Here is a 24,726-nt window from a genome sequence, read left to right on the forward strand (position 1 = left end):
GCAAGACTTACATACGGCTACTGGAGGGAATCTTACGCCCATCTCTGAACCAGGTGATCTGTGGCCTAGGGAAGCTGTGTATCCGTGGTGCCTGGATGAGAGCACCCTCACCCTGGGATACAGTTTGAGACCTCTCACCTTCCACAAAACCACCCATATCTACGGGGCATAAAGAAAAACAGTGTGAAAATTGAAGTGACAAAAAAAAAACTAGTAAAAAAGAAAAAAATAATACTAAAAGAGAAAATGTAGGAAATTCATGCCAGCAACAAAGAAGATGAAAAAGAAGAATTGCCATTATTACCATATTATTTACCTTATTAAAAAAAAACTATTTACTCAGAATGACTCATTCACATACTGCGCATGACAAAGCACAGTGTCTACCCCTTAGTCTGTCTGAACTGGAGATATGGGATGTATGGAAAGAAATCTGTACTTACAGGCAACCTGCACTTCAGTACTGCACTGCATTATAGCACCCACTCGGTTTCTCACGATGCAGCGGTAGTGGCCAGCATGCGATTGGTCCAGCGAAGGCATCAGGTACCTAATGGGCACACACAACACAAAGTGCCATTAGTCATCATCAGCATGACAGACAGTGACATTTGTCATCTTGGCGCTTTTATCCCCCACACTCATTGTGCTAAATTAATCAAGATGTTTCACTGGGTATCTGCAACATAATCTTAAATGGCATTCCACTTAGAATGAGAAATACATGTTGTAAAGTAAGAATATAAAAGAGTAGCCTTGAAGTGTGATTTGGTGCTGGCATAGCACTGGACAGAGGATACAAATGTAAGATGGTAGATTGCAATTTTCAGGTTGGCTGTGGATCAAAAGAGCAGCTGAGTTTCTGACTGGCGGGACTCACAAAACCCCACTGTTATCCTGCATCTTCAGTCAGTGGAATCAAATTTTACAAGCACCTCTCACATATTAGTCTTGGGTAGCCATAGTGTACATCACTCCCCTGATGTGCAGTCATGTTAAATGGTGTGTGTGAAATGCTAGCTAGATAACCCCAGAACTGTGTCCCCTTTAATTAGTTTGCTATAGCCACTTAGGAGTGCAGAGTCCACCCCTGCTATGTTCCCCCTGCACTGCAATTCGGGGTGGGAGCGGGAGGGGTGGGGGGTCTGATTAAATGGATTCCAGTTCTCCTCTTTGATCAGGGCTGGTGAAGAATAACAAGCAGAGGGCTGGCCTGCGAGGCAGACCCAAAGACTAAGCCACGTGAGAGCACAGCCAAATGCTGAGGAAAGACAGGGAAAGAAGAAAACAAGGTGGATGGGGAGGGAGGGGGGGGGGGTGGACAAGGAAAGGAAGGTGTGTACGGGGAGGTAGCCAGTGATAGCAATCAGAGGGTGCCACTAGAGTGTCTGTCCATGTCTAAGGGACTACTCAGACTGTGAGTAGAGAGCACATAAAACAGTGCTAGAATTAGAAGGAAACTGACTTTCACTGTGGACTGCAACTGTGACCTGCGAACACACACGCGGGCAGGCACTCCGGCACACAAGCGTACAGTGCATGTACAAATAGGCACACTGATGCATACACTCAGACACACACAGAAGCCTTGTTAGCAGAGGCGGAGGTTTTCTCTTGCCAGTCTGTGCTGTTGATAGAATTCCTCAGCGTTGTTTTTAGAGGCTGAAGTACATAATAAGAAGTATCCAGAAGAACTCCGTAGTCAGTGAAACAACATCTTACTGCTGACAGAGCAAAGAAGCCCACCCACACTGTACAATCTGATGAAAAAATATGCATTGTGTGATTTTGTTGCAGCAATGATAGTCTCAACAAAAAGCCAAAGAGAAAAGAAGAGAGATCTGCTCACACCATCTCTGCATGTTGAATTCAATGTGAGATACAAATCTGAATAAATTTGACAATCCCCTGAACGCAAGATGTTATGTCTCAAGGGAAACATGCAGCCAAATCAGTCCTGAATAAATCCATAGAAATGAGTCTGGAATATGAATAAAAATGAGCAATTGAGCTATTAGATACAATTAAATGCTGCTAAAATATCCTTGTGTACTAAGCTAATTATAGTTGATGAATAAAAATGAAAACAAGTAACAATAGAATCAGTTTTATCAGGCAAGGTTACATTCCTCACCTGTATTCCAAGGAGAAACGTGTGAGTTCGGTACCATTGTAGATCCATTTGAATTCCAGGGGCCAGCTGCCCTCAGCCATGCAGGTAAGCACGAGGCGGTTCCCCTCCAGATGAACCTGGGTCTGAGGAGGCTCCATCTTAAAATAAGGTGGGACATCATCTAATGGAAAGAGAAAAAAAGGGAAAGAGAGAGAGAGAGATGTAAAACCACACGGAAAGACAAGGGAAAAAAGACAAACAAAGAAAGTGAAGCAGTGAGAAGGGATAGTTGGAAAGAAGGCAGTGATTCAGTGATTCAGTAACCCCTGTGAACAGACACGAAACACAATTCCAGCAATTCACAGGAAATGAGGACTCAGAACAAGCTATTTCCATTTTTCTTCTGCACTGATTGGGAACTTGAAGGTCAACAGAAAAAGCCTGCCAAAAAAGCACATGGAATAAGTTGTTACTGCAAAAGCAGCTTACTCTTTTATTTCAAATTGAAATGTGCTGGCAAAGAGGTAGAAGAGCAATTTGTGCAGCAGAAGAAGTGTAAATGAACACTCCCATACCTCTAGATCAGTAAAAGAGGATGGGAAGAGAGACACAGAGGGAGATGGTGAGAGGAGGATGGAAGAGGGGGGGGGGGGGGGTAGTAGACAGAAAGCAGATGGAGAAAAACCAAAGATTGAACACAAAAAAAGAACATCGACAAGTAGGAGGAAGAGAGAGTGAGAAATAGGAAAGCCATGTGGGTAAGGGTGGTAGGGGCTGCTTTAAAAAACACAAAGTTTCCCAGCCTTAAACCCTTTTCTCTGACAGGATGAGTTATGCTCTGTGCCTCCCTTCATTTATCTTTATAGTTCCCTAATGCAGCCAGATTATACAGGCCCCATCCGCAACACTGCACACAGCCAGTGCAGCCACAGAAAGCCTTTAAGGTGATACGCAAGGTCCAGGGCTGAGCTTGGAGACAAAGTGCTTTCATTGGAGCTGATGAAAAAGGCATGATCAGACCTATTGATCTGTCTGCCTCACCAGCCACGGGCGACACTGAGCCGATTGTCCCAGTGTTTGTGGCGGGCTAATTAAAGTCTGTATTAATAGTTGCAGTAAGCCGCCAAGGCCTGGAGCACGCCTGGTTCTAGCTCTACCACACTAGCTGACTCACTCTCATGGCTGATTACTGGAGCCTCTCTCCCTCGTTCCAGACCCATACGCAACTTCACAACCGAGATTTATGGCGGTAAATGCAGAGGATGGTGTGGTGGAACTGGGTGAATGTGAGGGCAGGCTTGCCGAGCAGAAAAGGGGATACAGAAAATTTAACCTGATTGAAACTGTAAATAAAAGAATGACTGTGCACCTCTGTATTTCACACAAGCAGCCAGAGTACATACGCCCAAACACAGATACGGGGCACACATTTGCGTACACAGAAGCACACACAAAACCCCTTCGAAAGCTGCAGCTTACTCCCCTATCACCCACAAACACACAACTCAAAAAAGGAGGCAAACAAACAACAGCCATCTCATCACTTGCTCTTTCCCAAAAGTAGTCCTTCGGTTTTTTTCCTGTTCAGTAACAACAATAATCCAGCACCTAGATAATCTGTTCTCTTTGCCACCTTTGCATGAACTTCACCAAAACAAACACTATCAAACCCAACAAGCCCTTGAAAATGATCCCTGTCTGAGCCCAAATGGAGGAGCCATCCCTATTTTACCCTTGCACCAGCCACTGGAGTGGTGGCTTTGCTGTAATTCCATCCACTAGTAAATGCATTTGCACTTGACACACAAATGCACAAACACACAAATGGAGTACATACACAACCCCAAAACATTCACTTATGCCAGGTGCACCACAGGCAACATCCAACCACTTCCAGGGCTTGGTGGCTATGTGCACTTAGCAATGCGACTCCATCAACAAGCCACCATTAGAGACCTCCACATGCAAAAACCAGACTGGCACATCGATTGTCTGAGGCAAGGAATATGCATAATACTTTACGGTTGTGAAAGTGTGGAACAGGAAATTGAGTGCACTGTAATCACCAGTGGGGTTACCTGTTTCAGTGCTATTCATGTGTTTATATTCATCTGCCTAATTCAAACAAACCATTCAGTTAATTCTATCTGTGCCACTTGTGACACAGATCGAATTTCACATTAAGCGCAAAGTGTATATTTTCATAAACAAAGGTAAGTGGGGACAACATAAAAGTAATTGTTTGACATCAGAGAAAGAGCAGGATCGACATCCACTTACATGCTTCTAAACCCAAGAAAAGATTGCACTCCATGTGACAGACAACTGAATTGGCTCTTCTACTGTAGACTCGGTGAGAACTTAAATGATCGCTGACCGCAAACAGTTCTCACTGCTGCAGGCAGATAGGGTCAATTCCTCTGCACACTGGGCTCAGGGATCTAATGAGTTTCCAACAACGAACCTCTTGTCTGACTCTCATTCTCCTTTTCTCCTTCCTCACTGTGCTTTTTGATCTTCCCTGTGAACCACACTTAAACACTGCTGATACATGTTTGTTGTTTGGAGTAGACGCTGCATGTGTGGTGGCAGGATTGTGTTCCTAAGGGTGTTCTTAAGAGTGTTTTAAGTGCTTCAGCCACTGCAGATAAGCACTATGAATGTATGCAACATGTCCATACATCAGTGGCGGCTGCTGGTGTTTTACCCAGGGGAAGCTCACTTTACATCTGCATCATAAAACTTGTCATATCGAAGCGAGGCAGTTACAAATAAAAGAAGGGTTTAATTGAGGTTGTTTTATGCTTCATCTATGCCATATAACCACAGCAACACACACCTGAAAAAGATTTTCAAAACTAGCCACTAGCCTGGCCAGGTAGGCCTGCACAGGATACAGGGCCCAAGGCTGCTGTGAACCTGACCGCCTGTGAGTGCTTTGGGACAAGGGAGGGGCTCGCGGTAGCACCCGCTGCTCGTTAAGGACAGAGTGATAAGTGCTTTCATGTCAGAGTCTCCAAAACATCAGAAAACTCTCCATTAACACCAGAAAAAGTCGCTAGATTTGTCAATAGTTGCTTTTGAGAAAAAAAGTCGCTAAGAGATTTAGCAAGAAAGTCAAGCCACATTGGCAAAACTACACTCAGAAGAGTCAGCCTTCCCAAAGCTGTCTATCAAGAGCTTTGAGCCCTCCAAACATTTCCTCCGATCGTCATACAGAAGCAGAGCGTCCAACCCGCCCATTGCTGCATTGACCGTCAGAGACGCTCAGTGTCCAGGGGCGAGATGAGTTTGTTGCATTATTCAATGAGCGTCTTATCCTGGCTTGTCCTGGGAAATCACGTCAGAAAATAACAGCTGGTTACAGGATGATATAGTTGTAAAATCGAACGCACTCAAGTGCAGATTTGATGTGATGTAAATTATAATTTTAGTACGAATTTAATATGACAATTTATTTGATGACATTTTAGGGGAAGGTGAGCTTCCCTTGTTGTCTCACAGCAATCGTCCCTCCCGTACATGCATTCTATTTTTGCTTATGCAGATGTGATCTTCCACATTGGCACATTACACTAGCATCAAGCTCTGTACACTATAATATGACAAACTGTAAATGAGAATTCTGTTGTCACTAATTTGTCAGGGGATGTATTTGCCTCCACTGTATTATCATCACTGTTGATCTGATCCACAATTTATCTCAGGTGTCATCCACTTTTAGAGCAGTAACACTGTCTAACACAGTTACATTTCATGGAACATAAGCCTGCAGCACATAACACTCAAAAATCTGTACAGAAAAACATGCCTATAGATAAAAACCCACTAACATGTACTGTATATACTGTATACTAATTAAAGCCTCAACTTAATGACTGGATAATGCATGTCCATCAGACATTTGTGTCAGGTTAAAACTGACATTTTTTTCTAGAAGAGACAGGAGCGGAGGAGGAAAGAGACAGAAGAGCAGAGGCCAGTAAGAGCTGTCGCTTCCCCTATCCCAGAATTGTCACTTCCTTGATTCCACTGATGAATGAAGGGACAGTGGTGAGCTTGGCAGGTTCATGGCAGTGCCCGCTGTTGGCTTAAAATGCAGGTGGAATGCTACAGTCCTTCCACACCAGGAATTCCTGCAGCACTACGGTTCTGAGATAAAAGCCAACCAAAGCAGGTCAGCAGATCTAGGGAAGAGTGAAGCTGGCATTGGAGGACCAATAGGGCTTTAAAGTGGCTGCTGTGCAGAACAGCTGCCCCCAACAGTCAGGCTGTTCCACTACAGCCCATTCACCACATATTGTATATAGAAACACCTTATTCTAACCTGACAGCTGAGGTTGAATGGTGGCATGGCTCCAGCCGGGTCCCTGCAGCATACACAGAATTTTAATGGCTGTGAGACAAAGACCACAGGCACCGGGGCAGCTTTATAAACCAAAACCCATTGTGCTCCCCATTGCTCCATGCTGGCATGCAATCACACAGACGGTGTTCGCATTCAGCTTTTGTCTTGTTTCTTTCTCTTGCTTATTTTGTGCCTCACCTCCTTACCCCTGCTCCACTCCAGCAGCAGGGAGCTCTTCCTGCCCTCTGTTAAATCCTCAGGCACCTGTGTTTGAGCCTATGTAACCACATCCTAGCTGGCACTCGAAACAACTGTATTGCTGAGATGCAGCGATAAACTGGAGTCCCTGCCTGTAGCAACATTTGGAGCTCCACTCTCTTGTTATCCACTCTCAATGTTTCACAGTTTGTCATTCATTCTACCTTGCTATCTATTTTCTTCCGCGTCTCTTTTTCTTCGTAGACACACAAGCATACGCACATGACTTCACTGTTCCATCGACCACCTCCAGTCCACCTCATGATGCATTATGTCATCCAGGAAAATTTAGGGCTGTCATTTAGACGCTCCAATTGGACTTTAACATGTGAGATGGGTCATGGTTAGCCTTTCTGATGGGGGTTATGCAACAGTCATGGCAGTGACCTTGGCCTAGCAAATGGGTTGGAGAAAGGGTGTGGGTGGGTTGAGGGGTTAGGGGAGGGGAGGTTAAAGCATCTTAAAAGCTGATGAAACACCTCCCTCATGGATAAACACATGCACAACAAGCAAACCCCCACACACATGCCTAAAGGGCATCTTCGATCCATTTGTTGCTGTACATGTTGCAATGAGAATGTTTGGAACATGAAGCTCTTTTAAGAAACACATAACTGCACCTGCAAACACACACAAATATTCACGCCTTCCCCCATGAAAACACAATCAGTCCTGAAGGTCAGCCTGATTTGTCACTTTGTCACTTGCTGCTGACACCATGACATCAGGCACCCCTGCTGATTTACACTCCATCACTTAGGCGAGTCCGACAGCAGGAGGACACGAAGGGAGGGATTAGGACAGACAGTGAACAGGAAAAGACAGAGGGAAGGAAGACAGAGAAAATCAGGGCTTAATGATATAAAACAAAGAGAAATCAAGAAGTGATGTGGAGACAGAGAGAGGTGAGGGACTGAGAAGAGGAGAAAGAGGGGGTGTCCTCCAACTAGGCAGCAAGGTGAAGTGACCCATTACAGCAGAAGCAAAACAAAAAGGCCAGGCCTGAAAGACAGCGAGGGGAGATAGAGAGCCTCCATCTACTCCTACATTCATTGAGAGAAATGGCCCATGGATCAGCATCTGCATGCTGTATATGAGTGCCAGTCAATCACACTCCGATGTCTCTGTAACTCCTTCTGTATTTATAGCCTCTCAATCATGTTTCTGTACCATTCAGTCAGACTATGTGCTGTAGAAATCCCATGGTATCTATTTTGTGGCAATATAGACGTCATGGCCCATGTGGCATGCTTTTAAAAGCTTGTACAGTCGTGCTCATACTGTTTAGAGGTGGAGATGAATGAGAAATATAGATTTTCATGTAAAGTTGTTTAAAATGTTTTTCTTCTTGATGATGCATCTGCTTTGATGTTGCAAAAAAAAGTCCTCAGGTTGCAGCAGATGAAATACTGCCTGCATCCCAGCTTTGTTTAGTGGATTGCCACGGGTTAATTGATGTGTAATTGATGTGATTAATTGAGGTGTAATGTACCGCGGTGACGTGTCAGGGATCCTGGTCGCTGCAGGGCCTGTGTGTGTGCATGTGTGCGTTTAGGTGTGCCTATCAGATGCTACAGCAACACAATTAGAAGCAGTATCATCCAGCCAACAAATGGAGATTTAATTAGGAGTGAAGATGGAGCGCGCGGCCAGTCAATGGGCAGCAGATTGAATTATCTGGACACACAGTCCAGCAGGCAGCCCAGACAAATTCACAGTCACACACACTCAAACACACACACATACACCCTTTCTGTTTGGAATTCTTCCCTGTTTGCCTCGCTGCTCCTCTGAGTACTTTCCCCTACCTCTCTGCTATGCTCTGTCTGTCTCAAACAAACTATCTTTCTCTTTTTGATTCCCTCCTCTTTTTTCTGTTCCCATCTTAAGTTTCTCTTCTATTTTCTTCCCCACAATAACAGTTTTCTCTGAGTGTGTTGTGGCAGTCTCTCTTTCTTGGCGGCATTGATCTTTCCCAATACAGTAGTTTTCATCCTTTCTCTCCTTGCCCTCTTATCAGTTGTCATCTCTCTCTCACACTTTCTCTCTGTGTCCCTTCCTTTCCAGATCTCTGTTGAGACATCTTTCAATCTTTTTCAGTGTCTCTGCATCAGTCCTTATTCCTTAATCCTTTTCCTCTATCTTCCTCCATCTCATTGCCCTGCTCTCTCCTTTAGCACTCTGTTTCTGAGTCACTAGCAGTGTATTGTATGGCGTACCGAGGGACGTGTCTGTGATATCCAGGAGCCTAATTAGCAAGTCCAACTCCGGGCAGAGAACACGGCATACAGAGGAGCACAGGCACAAGGCCTGGCGTCAATTAATGAGACCTCACACACTCACAGCCACCATTACACATCCTCTACAGCATCAAGTCTGCAGTCAACTCAGCCTCATTCGATGTACAGTGGAGAAACCACAGCTGAACAACTGTAGCAAGAAGTAAAAAAGTTAATCACCAAGGGATAGTTATAGCTTTGTAAAAGATGAAGCAGGTAGTCTTGCCTGTCTCGGTGACACTCAAATAAGATTTATGCCTTCTATCAGCAAGCTGTGAGTCTATTCTCGGAGCAAATAGATCAACTTAGCAGGCACTATGGCAATTTCATACTTCCTAAGGACAAGATATAGGAAATGTTTTGTCTTTCTGAGGTGAGGTTTGGAGAGCTCTTATAGGTAAAACACAATATGAAATTATCCAGGCTTTACCACCTGCTATAGTGCGTGTGTGACTGACTCACAGTATTAGTTCCCAGTGTGACAGACGGCTTCTACAATTTGAAGGCAGAAGTAGAGGGTTTTGTACGGCAAATTACACACACTTTTCTTTCAGACTCTCTCCCTCTTTTCCCTATTTCACTAGGGAGCAGGGAGATGGTAGCGGGTGGGGGAGAAAATAGGTACAAATTTTCACTTGATCTTTGTGAGAGCTAATTGACATTGTTTGAAAAAAAAAACTACAAGCGAGAGAGCAACACAAAACAGATAAACTACAATAAGCAAAAAAAAATAGCAAATAAAAAAAATAACAAGAGTAGCAGCGGGAATAGGAGGCGGGCAGCTTTTTTCTCAAGGCATGAGAAGGTTGGAAATAGGCCTAAGTGAATTTAGAAAGTAGGGCAAAGACTAATGGAGGAAAATAAACAAACGCGCTGAAATGTGAATTCCACAGGGCCCCGGGTCATTAGAGTTAATACTGCGTGCTATGCCATCTGCCGCGATTGTTTACACTAGCTTGGATAATTAGACCCTAATTAGTAGATGGTATGGTGGGGGAAACATTATTTCACATGCATTGAGAGGGAGATGATCAGATGCACCTGCAACTCTGTACTGCCTGTCCATCCTGGGCCCTCTGTGGTTAGCTCCATGAAGATAAGATGTAGCTATCAGACAGGTACTGATTTAATTGCTTAATGCACCAGAGAAGAATCTGAATCTTTCCTTCTCACCATTAATATAAAGATAGAGTACTTTTTTGGGAGAAAAGTGTCATGTTTGTTCTTGACATTATGAAAACCTGCCTGCTCCTTGTTCTCCTTTACCCTTCATACTGTATGTGTGTGTGTGCAGGTTTGTGCCCGTGAGTGAAAATGTGTGTGAATACGCTCATCCTTGTGTGTTTGTGACTGTGTGTTTAAGATACAGACACCGGAATATTATCAGGCAAAATGCATGGACTCAAACTGCCATGTCCCATCCGTGCTTTTCTCCCTAGCCGATCCCTTTGAATCTCTGAATTGGTGAGATACCACTGGCATGCTAATAGTGTTTTGCTAGGTGCGAGGTATCAGGGCGCCTGCCATTGTAATATATGCGTGTGGAATGGCTGGTGATTGTGATTCTTATCAGTGTGGCAGAGTGCATGGGCGCCAAGCAGTGAGTGGCAGGGGCTGGCAGTAAATGCTAATGGCAGAGAGCAGCTCGCAGAGAAGAGAATTATTATCTCCCTTCATTACATTTACACGGCTTGCCTGTCTGTCTCCTTCATTCCTTTAGGCCTGAGCGTGAACAGCAACCAGTGTTGGCAATGCTTTATTCACCTGTTTTGCAGAAGACAAACACCTTCTCTGGTGCCAATACATCATCCCGTCAGGGATTGTGTAACATTGACAATATGTCAAACAGATATGATTACATGTAAGGAACAGCAGGTCTTTGGCGGCAAGAGTTTGAGATGATGGATGAATAGAGTTGAAGAGGACATGGGGGATGGAAGGGATGCTTTTTTCATTTTTCTAATTTTGGTAGAGGTCTGGAGCAATGTGCAGCAGGACCATCACCTTTGTCATCAGGGCAGCCTGCGGGAGCAGAGAGTCCCTGTTCCTAATTGAGACTTCTGGGGTGTGAGAGCTGACAGAATGAAGCTTGTCACATCACTGCTTTCTCTACCACATTACTATTTTCTCCCATCATCCATGCTGGAGCACCAAGTCCTGCTCTGTGATGGTGTGATAGATACTCATCACCCTCAAAATCACTTCCTTCAGATGGAACCTCAAAGCAGCCAGCCTCCTACCCAACATCCCATAAGGTCACATCTCTGACCTCTGAGGCATCTACACAGAGAGAAGAGTCCTCTTTGCCTGTTCCTGTCTCTGAATTGAAAATGTATCAGCAGGAAGAAAGACAGAGGAGGAACACAGCTCTGTGGCACTGTGTGAAGACAGGCAGCCAGCACTATGCCAGCAGGCAGACAAAGATCTAAACGCCCTGACATTATGCTAATGGAGGCGTTTGGCTGGTTTTTACACAACTTCACACCACATTGCTCATCTCAATTATCAGATACAGTAATGGGTGCTGAGTGAGACACATACAACTTGAACAAAACAGGAAAAATTCTCAGTCAGAGATACTAATTGTTGCTTTCTTTCCACATAATCCTTAAGGAAGGTTTAGTGTGAGAAACACAACTTGTTACAGTTGGGTATGCATAATAAAATCCTATGTGAATACTATAAAATTATGCATGCTTGAGAGTGAAAATAATTAATTAAAAATAACACTTATTCTGGCAGATCACAGAACATTAGTGATGTGGTTGTATTTCTCTTTATTACATGTAAGTTCAGTGTACATAAAAGTGGGAGATCTGGTTGGTAAATACTCATCAACCTGCTCTTCCTTCTAAAGTGTCTGCCATCTGTTAATCAAGTGATTAAAATAACCAGCCCATTTCTACTTCTATTAAGATTTTTGTCATTTTGATCTAAAAACTGTGAGCTGCTTACAAGAAAACCATGGCTCCTTGGTCAATAGTTATCACAACATTGGCACAGACTACAGCTCGCGGCACTGTGCCAACAATGCTATCTAATATATGAAGTTGATGAAGTCTTTCTAATTATATTCTTAAGCTTGCACTCAAGCTAACTTTGCTCCCAGTGTTGCTGCAGTGATGATGGTGAGGTTGTTTTCTTCCATTTGAGTTGGGAGCAAAGATTAATAACCTTGCTAAAGGGAAAATCTATCTAGTCCCATCCTGGAGTTAAAGCTTCAGGTATAAGCTGAGAAAGGTGTGAACAAGTTTTGAATCTGTGAAAGTAAAAACCAAGGTTAGCTCTATTTTTTGACACAGTCTTATACATATGCAAGAGCTCTTTATATGAAAAAAGGAATTACAACCACAGCAATTTTAGTCTTAACACAATGTCAGGTATATCCTGGAGGTTATCGTTCGAAATTACATAAATTTAAATAGGAACACCATCTTCCATCAGGTTAATGTATTCAGAGCATTTTTCCCCTGCTGTGTTATTGAAATGTTCCCACCACTGCTCTTAACACACAAGTGCAAAAAAAAAAAAAAATCATGTTGGTAATTTTCTGAACTTTCTCCGCCTCTGAGGACCTACAAAGCGAAGGGATTGACTGTTGTTGGCTGCAATCACGCACTGAAATATATGCGAACGATCAAGCGAATATGGCATAATGCTACTGGCGCCCAAGCAACAGCATGAGTGATTTGAAGGCTTAATGCGGCCCTCCACACCACATAGAGTTATAGCCTGTGATTTGCATCATAAACGTCTGTTAAATTTCCACTTTTGGAAATGAATATCACTAAATGACAACCTGACAGGGAGCCAGATGGGGGAGGAAGGAGTGACTATTTCCCCCCCCCCATTTATATTTTCCACCCATGATGGGACCTAATTCCATATTACTACATCTATAAGCCGTGCATAAATACACATCAAATAGCGTTTTTTTCAAGCCTCGTAATCCCTGGATAATCTTCATCTACAATATGAGCACTGCTAAATTGGAGGGAAGATTCACAAATGAACATATTTACATCAGTCCCATTAGTGAGACACTGAGGAGATACTGCTCAAAGATCTGCTGCTTATTTGAAATGCCTGTAGGCACTTAAAAATTTTATTAGAAGCACTTTAACGCTCACCATGCCATGGTAAGTAATGTGCTTTAATACACATATAATGCAGTGGATTACAACTCTGGATATTAATAAATCATCTGTTTTATTTATTACTGCCCTTTTACCATTACGAGTAAATGACATGTTTAATCTCTGTCATGGATTCAAGGGCTTTTTTAGCTTGCCTGTGTGTGTGTGTGTGTGTGTGTGTCTGCAAATATAGGATGAGCATCACTGCAGGTGTCCGTATGCTTGTTGGCTTTTCCATACAATAAATGCAGATGCTTATTTGTGTCTCTGAATGTCAGTGCATATGTAATTCATGTTTGAATACATCCTTCTACATGTGTGTACCTCTCTCCGGTGAGTTGATACATGTATATTTGAATTCTTCATCAGATTAAAGAGATGTGCATGCACTCCACAGTCCCTTAATGACAAGCAGATCAAAGCCCATCATGTTCCGGGCTGAGTTGAGGGAAATCATTAGCATTGGGTCAACAGGGCATCATTAGCCTGCATGCTACCCTTGCAGCATGTTTACTTTGCTCTGAGTCTCACTGTATGTGTGCATGCACCTGTGCATGTGTGTGTGTGCCTACGTGCGTGCGTGTGTGTACATGCCTATACACGATCATCAAATACATTCATATTGCTCTCTGATCTCTGCACAGTGTGTGGGAGGAACACAGGTCTCTCCTGTGGCCTATTTCCCCACAGACAAATGCCGCTCCAGCAGTGAGAGCTAGCCTCATCTATTGTACCTCCTGCCTCCATCAACTCACTTTCCATCTATTACGACCCAACAGGCTGATCTTCATGGCTGAAGCTCATTGTAAAACCCTAGCCTTGCTGATTCAATAGGCTCTGGAGGGTTCTGACAATGACCAATTCACTCATGACTATTATTCATCACAAAACCTTTCCAGCTCTCCAATAAAATCCACCACCCACCTTTCCCACTCTGTTTGGTATGCTGTAACAATCCATCACTTCCAAATGCTGTGTTGCCCCTACTGTACGCGCCATGGACACACACACACACACGCACACACGCACACATTACCTTTCTCTTATAACTCCACTGAACAAACTCTTCCTCACCTCAGAAATTGCTATTTTGGTGCAAGGCTATTCCTTCTCTCAGCAGTTTCACATAAATTCTTTCTCCCTTTACAAACATTCCATCCTGGCTCCCCTCTACCACCCACCCTCCTCAACCACAAACTGCTCTTTTCCCCTGCCAACTCTGTCTCTCTCCCTCCCTTTCTCACCTTCAGATGCCACCCATCCCCTGCATCCATGCCTGACTGCTTTGACAGGCACGAGATTTAAACAGGGGGGGATTTGATCCCTCCATGGAGTGGAGCTCTAGCAGTGGGGTCCACTCTCCAACCGCTGGACGCACCGCCCTGAGCCACCGATTAAAAAGTCATGAAGGCTTTTAGGGGCATGCAGGGCTGCAGTTTCCCAGTCTTCTGTGGATTGGCTGCCTGAAAATAGTCTTTGTGTTCCTGAGACAACAGTAGAATATGCAGGCGGGGTGGGGTGGGGTGGGGGGTTTGAGTAGATGAGGGTTAACGGAGCAGCAATGCGTGGGCCACCTCACTCTCCTCTGTGCTCTTAAGCAGCATATCCGAGCCCCTCGCTTCCTCAGATTAGTTGCAACACCCACCTTCTATATCCGCTGTACATCCCTGGTCCCTATAAGAGCATCCTGTCCAGGCTTTACAAGTGTGAGACAGCTTTTTTAGAGCTCTTTATCATACCAATACCAGGTTGAACTAGTGTGGGTGACATACCAGGCCAAGTTGTCCACACCTTAACACAAAACACCTCTCTGTCATCGTCTGTGGAAGTAATGAGGTACACTTTCTCTTGTTCTTTTTTTTACTTTACTACTGCAGTAGTGGGAATTTTACTTTTACTAAAGGGCAATAATCTTTTTTTTTTATAATAGCAATGCATCAAATAACAATGTGTAATGTCAGAGGCATCACTCACAGTGATAAACTTATAGAGATTTGTTACTCGACTCTGCAGTTCCTCTCAGCTTTATGGATCTTTAGGGAGTTTCAGTTCAGTGTTTAGCTGTCTGACCTGCAACTTTACCATTTTGGTTCACTCTTACTGCTCTAGTTTCCGGCCACAACTAGCAGCTGTTTCCTGAGAAAAAGCACTAAAGATGATGGAGTCCAAATTACTTAACTTAAACTATAAAAGAGCTAAAAGAGAGCGAATATATCTCACCCCCATTAAAAATGTGACAGAGTAATATTCTCTGAGTAGATTTTAAAAGATCTACCATACTTTTTACTTTTATCAAATTTTAGTTTTTACTTGTAAAATAACTAGACTTTTTCTTAAACGCAACTCGTTCCATCATCCACCCCTTTGTGTATGACTTACAGAACCATCTCTCTGTAAACACGAGTATCGATGCCTTCATTGGGGATGAATAAACTTACTAATGCAAATGGCTGTCAGCTAATATATCATCCACCTGAATGGCTTACTTTCAGAAAGTGGCACACAAATCACAGCAGGTGACTATATGCCTCATAATGGTTGCAAGGACAGGTCGTATACAACAATACACATGTGAAACAAGACCTTAATCTAATGTGAAAAAAAACAAAAAAACAACAACAAAAAACTGGCCTTCCAGCATTAGTTTAGTCTTACCAACAGCAACCATCCATACCACTGTCACAAATAGCAGCCAGCCACTAATGGAATCAATAAAGCCTTGCAAATATTTACAGGACAAGAGAGCCTCAAGGCAATCAATTCCAATCTATAGGACGATGGAAGGTTCTACTGTGGCTGTGTTTCAGGTTAGAAAAATCAATAAAGTCAGCTTTGGAAGCAGAAGGAAAAAAAATAAAAACAACCCTTATTGCAGCGGCACCCCTCAATCTTTCCCTCATATGCTTTCTCTTTCCTTCCATCATCCTGACCCTTGTGTTGGTTCCTCCGTATTTTTCTCCACAGTTGTCCAAGTTTGACATGCGCCTCCCAGCAGGTATCGGGAACTGCAGGGAGTGCACCCAGCAAGGTGAGGGGAGACAGCTTCTGAACAAGGGAGCAGCTAGTGGATGTGACAGGCTGTTGAAAGCCTTGGAGATAACAGTGTCTGCTTTGGGAAGTCTTAACAGGTAGAAAGGTAAAGGAGGGAGAGAAATGGAGTGCTGAGAGGGCCGGGGCGTATTCTCCGGATAATAGGATATAAAAACAATGTTGTTCAGTTTTTGCATACATTCACAGGCAACAAGGAAGGTAGACTGACGGAAAGTGTAGCATTGGAAACAGTGCAGAGAATGAGAAGTAGAGTATATTAAAAACAGATTGCTTCCATTTCTCTCTGGGGGCAGATTTTTGTTTTATGCACAAGGTTGTAATCCCTAGTTTATGTTCTGTAGTAACTAGCTCAATAAAATACATCAACCCAGCACATAAAAAGTGAATAAAACGGAGCATATAAAAGTGTGTCAGGGTGGCAGGAAGCTATAGAAGTCAAAACCGCCCAGAGTGATTGCTGATTTATTGATGCATTGACGCTTGATAGTACACCGACAAGTTCAGCAACTTCTGATAAATAGGCGATAATGTCAGGTTTTTCTTTGGCAGGCACATCAGGCCCCATGCAGTTTCCCGGTCTCCAGCCTAATGAGCAGGTAGTTGGACGGAGAGGATGAACGCAACAGAAATAGGCTCTCTCTCACTCTGTCTGATGCCACTTGCTGTGTTTTCGCTCTCTCATGCACAACGCTCCTAGAGAGAGCGATCAGACGGAGCTACAGCTTCTGCCAGCGGCTATCAGTGTCTCTTTAACAACCCCACCTTCCCTCTGTGGTAACATACTACATGTGGGTGAATCTGTGTATGTGTGTGTGTGTGTTAAATAACGACACAAAAATGATCTGGTGGCCAGCTTTAGCATAACATAATTCGAAACAGCTTGAAGGCTACACAAACGGTGGCTGGACAAGGGCATACAACAAGTGTACGGATAACAGCAGGGCCACATGTCACAGCACATATCAAAGTGCATTCCACTGCCCCAAGGCCTGAGAATCTTGGTACCTGGTCGACTGCCTCATCACGAAAAGTGTCTGCTTCAATGTGTCTCTGAGTAGCAGTACTGATAAATCAAGCAGATATGTGCATAAATCAACTGTTCCACCATGGTTTATGTTTTGCACTCTATGCATCATGCAGATATGAATACTGCATGGTCCACACTCTGAAAAATGACTGTATCCTGATCTGATAGATATTTCACAGCTTGGCTCAATTAATTGAATTTTCAACTGAGCTGTGAGAGAAATCCATAAAACAGATCAAACTGAAAATGCACCTGACAGAAAGTGTGTGTTTGTGTGTGTGTGTGTGCATGTGTGTGTGTGTGTGTGTGTGAGAGGGAGAGAGGGAGAGAGAGAGAGAGAGAGAGAGAGAGAGAGAGAGAGAGAGAGAGAGAGAGAGAGAGAGAGAGAGAGAGAGAGAGAGAGAGAGAGAGAGAGAAAGAAAGAAAATGACCGCACAAACTTGAGGGCCCACTTGGCAAAGCATATGTGGTTCTGACTGCCAACTTGCAAAAAATGTCAATTACTCTCCCTACATCTAAAAATTTTATGAAGGCTTCTAGGCTGTATCAAAGCCTTCCACCTCACCAGCTCCCGCGAAAATGTTTTCTCTCAGAGAAAAATCAGCTTTGATTACTGAAAGCGTGGCTTCAAGTTTATTAGTCTTTTTCAGGACTTCCTTCAAATTGCCGTCCAAGGCGCTGTTGTGCATAAATAAATGATCTTATTGATTCTAACCTGTCTTGTTCAAAACAGACAGACAGACAGTCTGTCAAAAACCTCAGATCTGTTGCCTTCAGTACAAGGCTTGTGATGCATTACAAAGACAACTGTTCATAGAAACACAGGAAACATGTAATAGTGGCAAACATAGATATGATTCTGGAAGGAAATGAGAAACAACCAGAGACACAAGAGACAGAGCCTGTATCTTATAGATCTGCAGAAGAGCGAAGACAGAGAGTGAAAATAAATACAGATGAGAAAGTGATGATGCTGGTAATCAAAGCATGGTAATGGCAAGAGGTCTAAGAGTTGACAGTAAATCAGAACTCCTGTCCCCACTATGAACTGACCCACCCTCAGACTCTACAGCATAGGACTGTATATATTTCCCAGCAGTACATCAGACAGACAGAGAAACAGCCAGCCCTGATCTTTCTATTTCCATAAGCAACACTGTTTTAATCCCATCTGGATCAAAGGAGGCAGCAAGCTTTGCCTCCCTTTCATTAGAGAGGGATAGAAGACTGTGTTGAAACCCTCCCTCTTCTCCAGTACTGAATGGCCAGGTTTGATCAATCAATAGCAGTCCACTAGCTCTGGCCTAAGTGCCCCTGCTCTAATCACTCTCCTCTGAAAAATGGAGAGTGAGGTGGTGGGACCAGAAACACACCCGCACAAACCTTCATCAAAACAGCCTTTGGTCGGGGAATGAGGCAAATGATACTGTGCTTTGTTATGTTCTGTTCCAGCAGAAAATCAGCTGCCTGACAAGCACAGCCTCAGTACTTAAGTCCCATCGCTCAAAACATGAAAGTCTGAATACTGGTGAAAGGACAGAATGGGGATCAGCCATGCTGACGGAGTGGCTAAGTACAACTGGGCTGCTGTCTGACTTTGCCATTGTTGTTCACTGGTGGAACGTAATCTTCTTAATCACAAGCTAAACCTGCAGAACAATTGACCCATTTTCATATGTGGCTTCTTATCTCAGAATGTGTCCCCATATCTCATTTAGAAGTGTTAGAAATCCCTCTTCAATCTAGGTGATCTGTTCTCACCAACCTGCCTCCACATTCCTCTAATCCACTCTGATCTAATCCAATGTATATCAGCCAGAGAATGTCATGTTTATATATTGAGTACTTGGCACTGCACTGTGTTGCTTCATGTGTGTTTAACACTTGGGTTTCCTCACAAAAATAAAACTCATTATTTACTACCCATTCATATTATTTTACATTTTATTCTAATATCTTAATACTCTACTTGCTTACTCTTTGCTTCATCCACAAAATGAATGAGTGCATCTTCTCCTAACATGTTAGCTATTACATCTCAGAAGTACAAGGCAGGCTGGGCAGGTTGTTGGTCATCAAGGATTTTTTATATTTACAGTGCTGGTGCCCAATTAAAGCAAAATTAAGAGTATATTTTCAGAATGATCTTAGAGATAGTTTCATCTAATATCAATCAAAATATTGGTTTACATTAAAGCTCAAAGTGACCATAGTTATTGGAGTGAAAATCACAGATGTAAGCTTACATTTAAAATAGGATTAACAGGTCCAACCCTTAATAAGAAAAGTCAAGTCGAAATTATTTGTGTGGCACTTAATCACATTAGTCTCAAAGAACCACACACCCACATTCTAACACAATAAATGACTGGTTGCTTTTCAGTGTAATATGAAATCACTCATGATTTTGGCACATTTTTCAGTAGCAGGAGACACATTTTCTACACATACTGTTCAGGGAAGAAAAGAAAGCACATGTCATGTGATGTTATAACGTGGGTGCAAATAACCAACTGCACAGAAAATCTCAACATTCATCAATGTTAAGACATTTGAAGGCAGCTAAGGTTATGTTGCTGACTATATTGGCATTACCATGGATTTATACAAGTGCAAAGGAGATGTGTATGCACAACACAATAACCGTAATTGTTAATATAGTTATCGTTAATATTGATTACTGTATGAGGTCAGAGTAAGTGTTTAAACAAAATGAATTACCTGTATTAGCTGATGTTAATGTTATTATCACTAAGAATGGTTAGGAAAACTTTTACAGTGAATATAGTCAACTTTTTGCCTTTAGTTGATCATACTTGATTTTAGACATTTGATAAATTGTAATGATTCATTTCCTGCTTTTCCACTGCTAAACATCTGATTATTTCTATATCATAATATTACAAAGCAGCACGTTACCATGCATATAACTCGCTTACATATATATAAAGAACTGATTTATACAATTCAGGTTTGTGTGTGTGTGTGTGTGCGCATGTGTTTATCAGTCTGACAGTCTACCTACACAGCAGAAGAAGGGTGTTGCTGAAGGATTACCATCATGGTGGCAGACTGTCTGGAGCTCAAAAATAGGTCTTTTTTCCTTGACTGGATGCCAGTCAGCCTTGCTCTTTTTCCCACCTCCACACTCTCCCTTCCCCCCCATCTCTCTCTCTCTCTCTCTCTCTCTCTCTCTCTCTCTCTCTCTCTCTCTCTCTCTCTCTCTCTCTCTCTCTCTCTCTCTCTCTCTCTCTCTCTCTCTCTCTCTCTCTCTCTCTCTCTCTCTCTCTCTCTCTCTCTCTCTCTCTCTCTCTCTCTCTCTCTCTCTCTCTCTCTCTCTCTCTCTCTCTCTCTCTCTCTCTCTCTCTCTGCCTCCCTTCTCAATGAAATGAGAAGGGATGCGCTCTTGTCAGCATGAGCAACGGTGGCATTATTGTCAGCATGAGCTGTCTATCGTTGCAGTGTGTCGGGCCGGACCGCTCCTGTCGGGCTGTCATCGTGGTGTAGGGATGAGATGTGAAAACTTCGGCGGATTTGTCAAGGGGGAAATAAAGCATGGCATCCGACTGATCTGACACCCTTATCTTCATGGTATCAGTGCCTTCACACATAGACAAGTCAACCAACTGGATCAAATATAAGTAACACACAAAAAATCAATACAAAATACATCAAAGGCTGCCCATCTACTAGTCCATATGAAATTAATATGACATAAGCAGCTGATGCCAGGCCTGGGGAGTATCAGTGAGAGAAAGCCTGCATCAAGAGCTCTGACCTACATGAAACACTGAAGTTAAACAGTAGACTGGACAGTGCCAGAACGTACATCTCTCTTTCCCTCTATCTTTCCTCCTCGCTTTCACGCACTCTGCCAAGTTTAGCGATCCAAACTCATCCCAGTGAGACAAAAAAAGTGATATCTGTTACACTCTTATCTAAAAGAGTGGTGTAAAGCGCAAAATTGTACACACCCCTTTTTTTTATTGGGAAATACGCCTTATTACAATTCTGTGTCTTCTCTGGAGCATATATGTGTGGCCTCCACATGAAGTCAGCCAGTGAATACAAGTTTTTTTTCGTTTTTTTTTCTCCTTACTCCCAGGGTGCCTGAGCTCTGTTTAGGGAGTAAGCATGATACAGACAGGAGCGAAGCCACCAGCTGCTGACCTTTACTGGCATCACACAGCAGCAGGGGAGTGCCTCGGCTTACCTGACTCACATCTTGGAAAACAGCTAATCAAAAGGTCTCTAATGGGTTACCACATGTGAGGAAGCATGTGTGTGTGTATGTTTACAGCTCTGTGTTTTTTTTATATATACCAGGTCAGAACATATGTGTGCATGCTCATAATTTTGTTGGGCATATGCTGATATGATGTTTTGATTATATTATTACTAGTCAACAAGGAAAAGAAAATTACCTCTTTGATCCACTACAAAGTGGATGTGGGCTATGCAGTGAAGGCCCTTAAAGTGGGTGTGAGTCAGCAGAATTTAATGAATCAAATCGGAGTCTCATGCTCATCCTTTAATTTGTAGTAACCACACGACTGTTCTGACCACTGCTGCATTTTAACGCCGCAACCATTACTTTAAAAAGTTGCAAAGGTCAGATGAGGTCATGGTCTGGCCACCACTGACTAAATTCCTCAATGGTAGATTAAAAATACATTTTATGGCAAATTTAATGCTATTCTATCATTATGCATAACCAACTTAATATTTATAGACCTTTTTTATACAAGGCATTAATATTGACGTATAAGTGGTTTTAATAATTTGAAGACATAGTTGAAGCCTTATTGTTTTTTTTTTTTTTTACGCAAATCAACTGCTCTGTAATTCAAACACTGAATAGCTGAAATACTTACTGTTTCTACATTCACTTTTTTAGTTGTGTTTCTACTTTGGGGTGAATTCTCCTTCAAAGTGTATTTATGCTTAAGGCTAAAGTACTGCCAGAGAAGAAAGCACAATTACACCAAATAAATCCCCTTTCCCACAACCTAACCCACTTCTGAGAACCATCTCGCCCTTTCCCCGGCAAAGGAATCCAACCCACCTCGTGACTCTTAGAGCAAACCTACTCAAAAATCCCTCATAATCAGCACAGCTCCTTGACAGACTCCACAGCTACAATGCCACTCTGATAAAGGTGTGCCTCACATCAATAAGATGGGGTAACGCTCTAAAAGTAGCCGCTTATCGATTAGATCAGTAACAGCCAAAGGAACCAGGTCTCTCTCACTCTTTCGTCTGTTACGTAGAAAAGGTGGGGGAAAAAAAGGGAAACAAAGAGAGCAGGAAGGGATGTGAACACTGAGTGAAAAGATGTCACTTGTGATAAATAGCAAACCCCGAGCATAGGGAAGGAGTCGGGTGAGGGCTGGTGAAGGCGGAGAAGGGAAATGGGGTAAAAGGAGTGAGGGTGGAGGGAGGGGAGTGGCTTGGATGCTATTATAGCTCCCCAAGTGTAGGAACTCAATCAACGGCCAGGCGAGAGGCCCATTGTGCCGGGGTGTAATGGGAACTGTGAGATTTTATTAAGAGAGAGCAATTGCATGTGCTCCTCATCAGGGTTTCCATTGTGGAATTGGTGGTCACAATGACGTCTGGGGAAGATAGAAACAAGGTATTTACTGTCTCACATTTGGAAGAATAGACAGCTCCCAGAAATAGGGTTCCACTTTGACGTTAGGGGCTCTGTTGCCTATAATTGTTATGGTATCCTCTTGTTCGATCTGTTTCCCTCCATAGTCCTCTCATTCTATTATTCCCTCAGCTCCTTGCATTTCCAGTTTCCGCCTTTTCTCTTGCTATTTCACTTCTTTTCTCTTTCACTTGTCTATCACTTTCCACAACTCCATCTGTCTGGCATTGTGGTTGTGGAACTACACTACAGATAGTCGAGCCTGGTGAGTTTTGTCTTTACAGTGACTGCATGCATGGGAATCATACTGTGGCTATTTAGAGGAGGTAAGTAGAAGGATGGGAGAGAAAGGTGTGGGAGGACAGCAGTCTAAGGTGTGTAAGTTTGACTAGTGATGGTCCCAGCCTTGTCTGCTTAATGCTGTCAGAGTTGGGTTCACACGAACATAGGCAATAAATAAGGCAGGGAACTGTTTGTTCATTTCCCCTTTGGTCAATACAGATAACTATAGGTAAAGGACATGTTGTTGATTTCTCTGTGTTTGCGTACAGCTTCATGAGAGGAAAAGAATAGATTTTCTGTCTGTGTAGGTTAAATTATAATTCCCTCACTGCTGAGATTCAAGAGGCTCCCATTAACTACGTGGCCTACTTCACTTCAGAAAAATGTCCATCTTGTGTTCTCTTCAAGCACTATAGCTTACTGGTGTGTTTTAGTCTATTAACAAGTAAAATGTACTTTATATTATTGCTCTGTTAAAATGGGTTTTCAGCAGCCAATTCACAAATCTTAAAAACAAACGTTCCTTGAATGCACAACCACAAGAGGTTTCATTACAGTCTGTGCCTCTTGGTGTGTTACCATGCAGCAACTGCAATGGTGACACATATTGAAAATAAACACATGGTAGTCTGGAAAAGAAAGAAAGAAAGAAAGAAAGAAAAAAAATATTGATTAAAATGGAAAATGGCCTAAAACCTTGTCTTGCTCTTGCAACATGTTTTCAGAAGACTATTTTGGTTGAGGAACAAGTGTCATTGTTTGTGAAATTGCTGCATTTAGGAGTAATGTGACTTGAATATAGAAATTCAGTTGAGACAAAGATTGCTGCAATTATCCAATCCAATTGTTCAATTTATTCTTTTGTTTTACGCTAAGGCAAATTCTACTATTACTTATTAAATTGGACTTCCGCAGGCAGTTGCCTCATCTAACTGTTTCTATTGAACCGATCAATTATGAACCGATATCATCAGTCTCTGTCCTGATCTGTCTCTGTCCTAATGAATCCAAACCTACTCTCTGGTCACAGCCACCACTGCCTCTCCATCACAGCCAATCTGATAAAGGGATGAGAGAGGATATCATGTGTTCCTCACACAAATCCTGCCTGTAATCCGTACATTGTTGTTGTTCTACTTCCATCACTGTAATCTCCTTGCAAGTCCATTCTGCCCCCCCTCCCCAATCCACTAAATATAGTATATCAAACATCTTGGTCAGCGCCAATTTGGGTGAGACTAGGGCTTAGAAAGGAGATTCACTAACAAAACATGTTACAAAGTCAATGTTACTTTGCGAAGGAAAGGTGCTGACAGTGCTGGTATCTGGCATAATACTACAACACATACTGGCCATCTGATAATGCGGCAGAGCAGGTGGGGGTAGAGGGTGGGATTAGATCTCCCAACAGGGATGGGGACCAGCACAGGCCATATGTGAACCAGTCCCTCATAATCACATTTGGCCACAACTCTTAAAGCGGAAGACATCAAAGAGTTAAAAGCTGATTGAGGGATAGAAAGATGCGTTTAAAATAAACGGATGACATGGTGTTAAGGACAAATGTTACTTCAATCAA

At 42.9% G+C, this 24,726-nt stretch overlaps 1 protein-coding gene across 1 annotated transcript in view; it reads right to left on the reverse strand.

Annotated features, from left to right (window-relative positions):
- The window catches only part of LOC128379008 (protein sidekick-2-like), an 86,586-nt gene that overhangs the window by 35,077 nt on the left and 26,783 nt on the right, over positions 1-24,726 (reverse strand). The window contains exons 3-5 of the mRNA XM_053338610.1: positions 2,135-2,294; positions 444-550; positions 12-159 (exon numbers count right to left, since the gene is read on the reverse strand). Of these exons, the coding sequence (XP_053194585.1) occupies positions 12-159; positions 444-550; positions 2,135-2,294 (415 nt within the window). The remainder of the gene's footprint in view (positions 1-11; positions 160-443; positions 551-2,134; positions 2,295-24,726) is intronic.

This window comes from Scomber japonicus, chromosome 18 (genome assembly GCF_027409825.1).
Source record: "Scomber japonicus isolate fScoJap1 chromosome 18, fScoJap1.pri, whole genome shotgun sequence".
Lineage (NCBI taxonomy): Eukaryota > Metazoa > Chordata > Actinopteri > Scombriformes > Scombridae > Scomber > Scomber japonicus.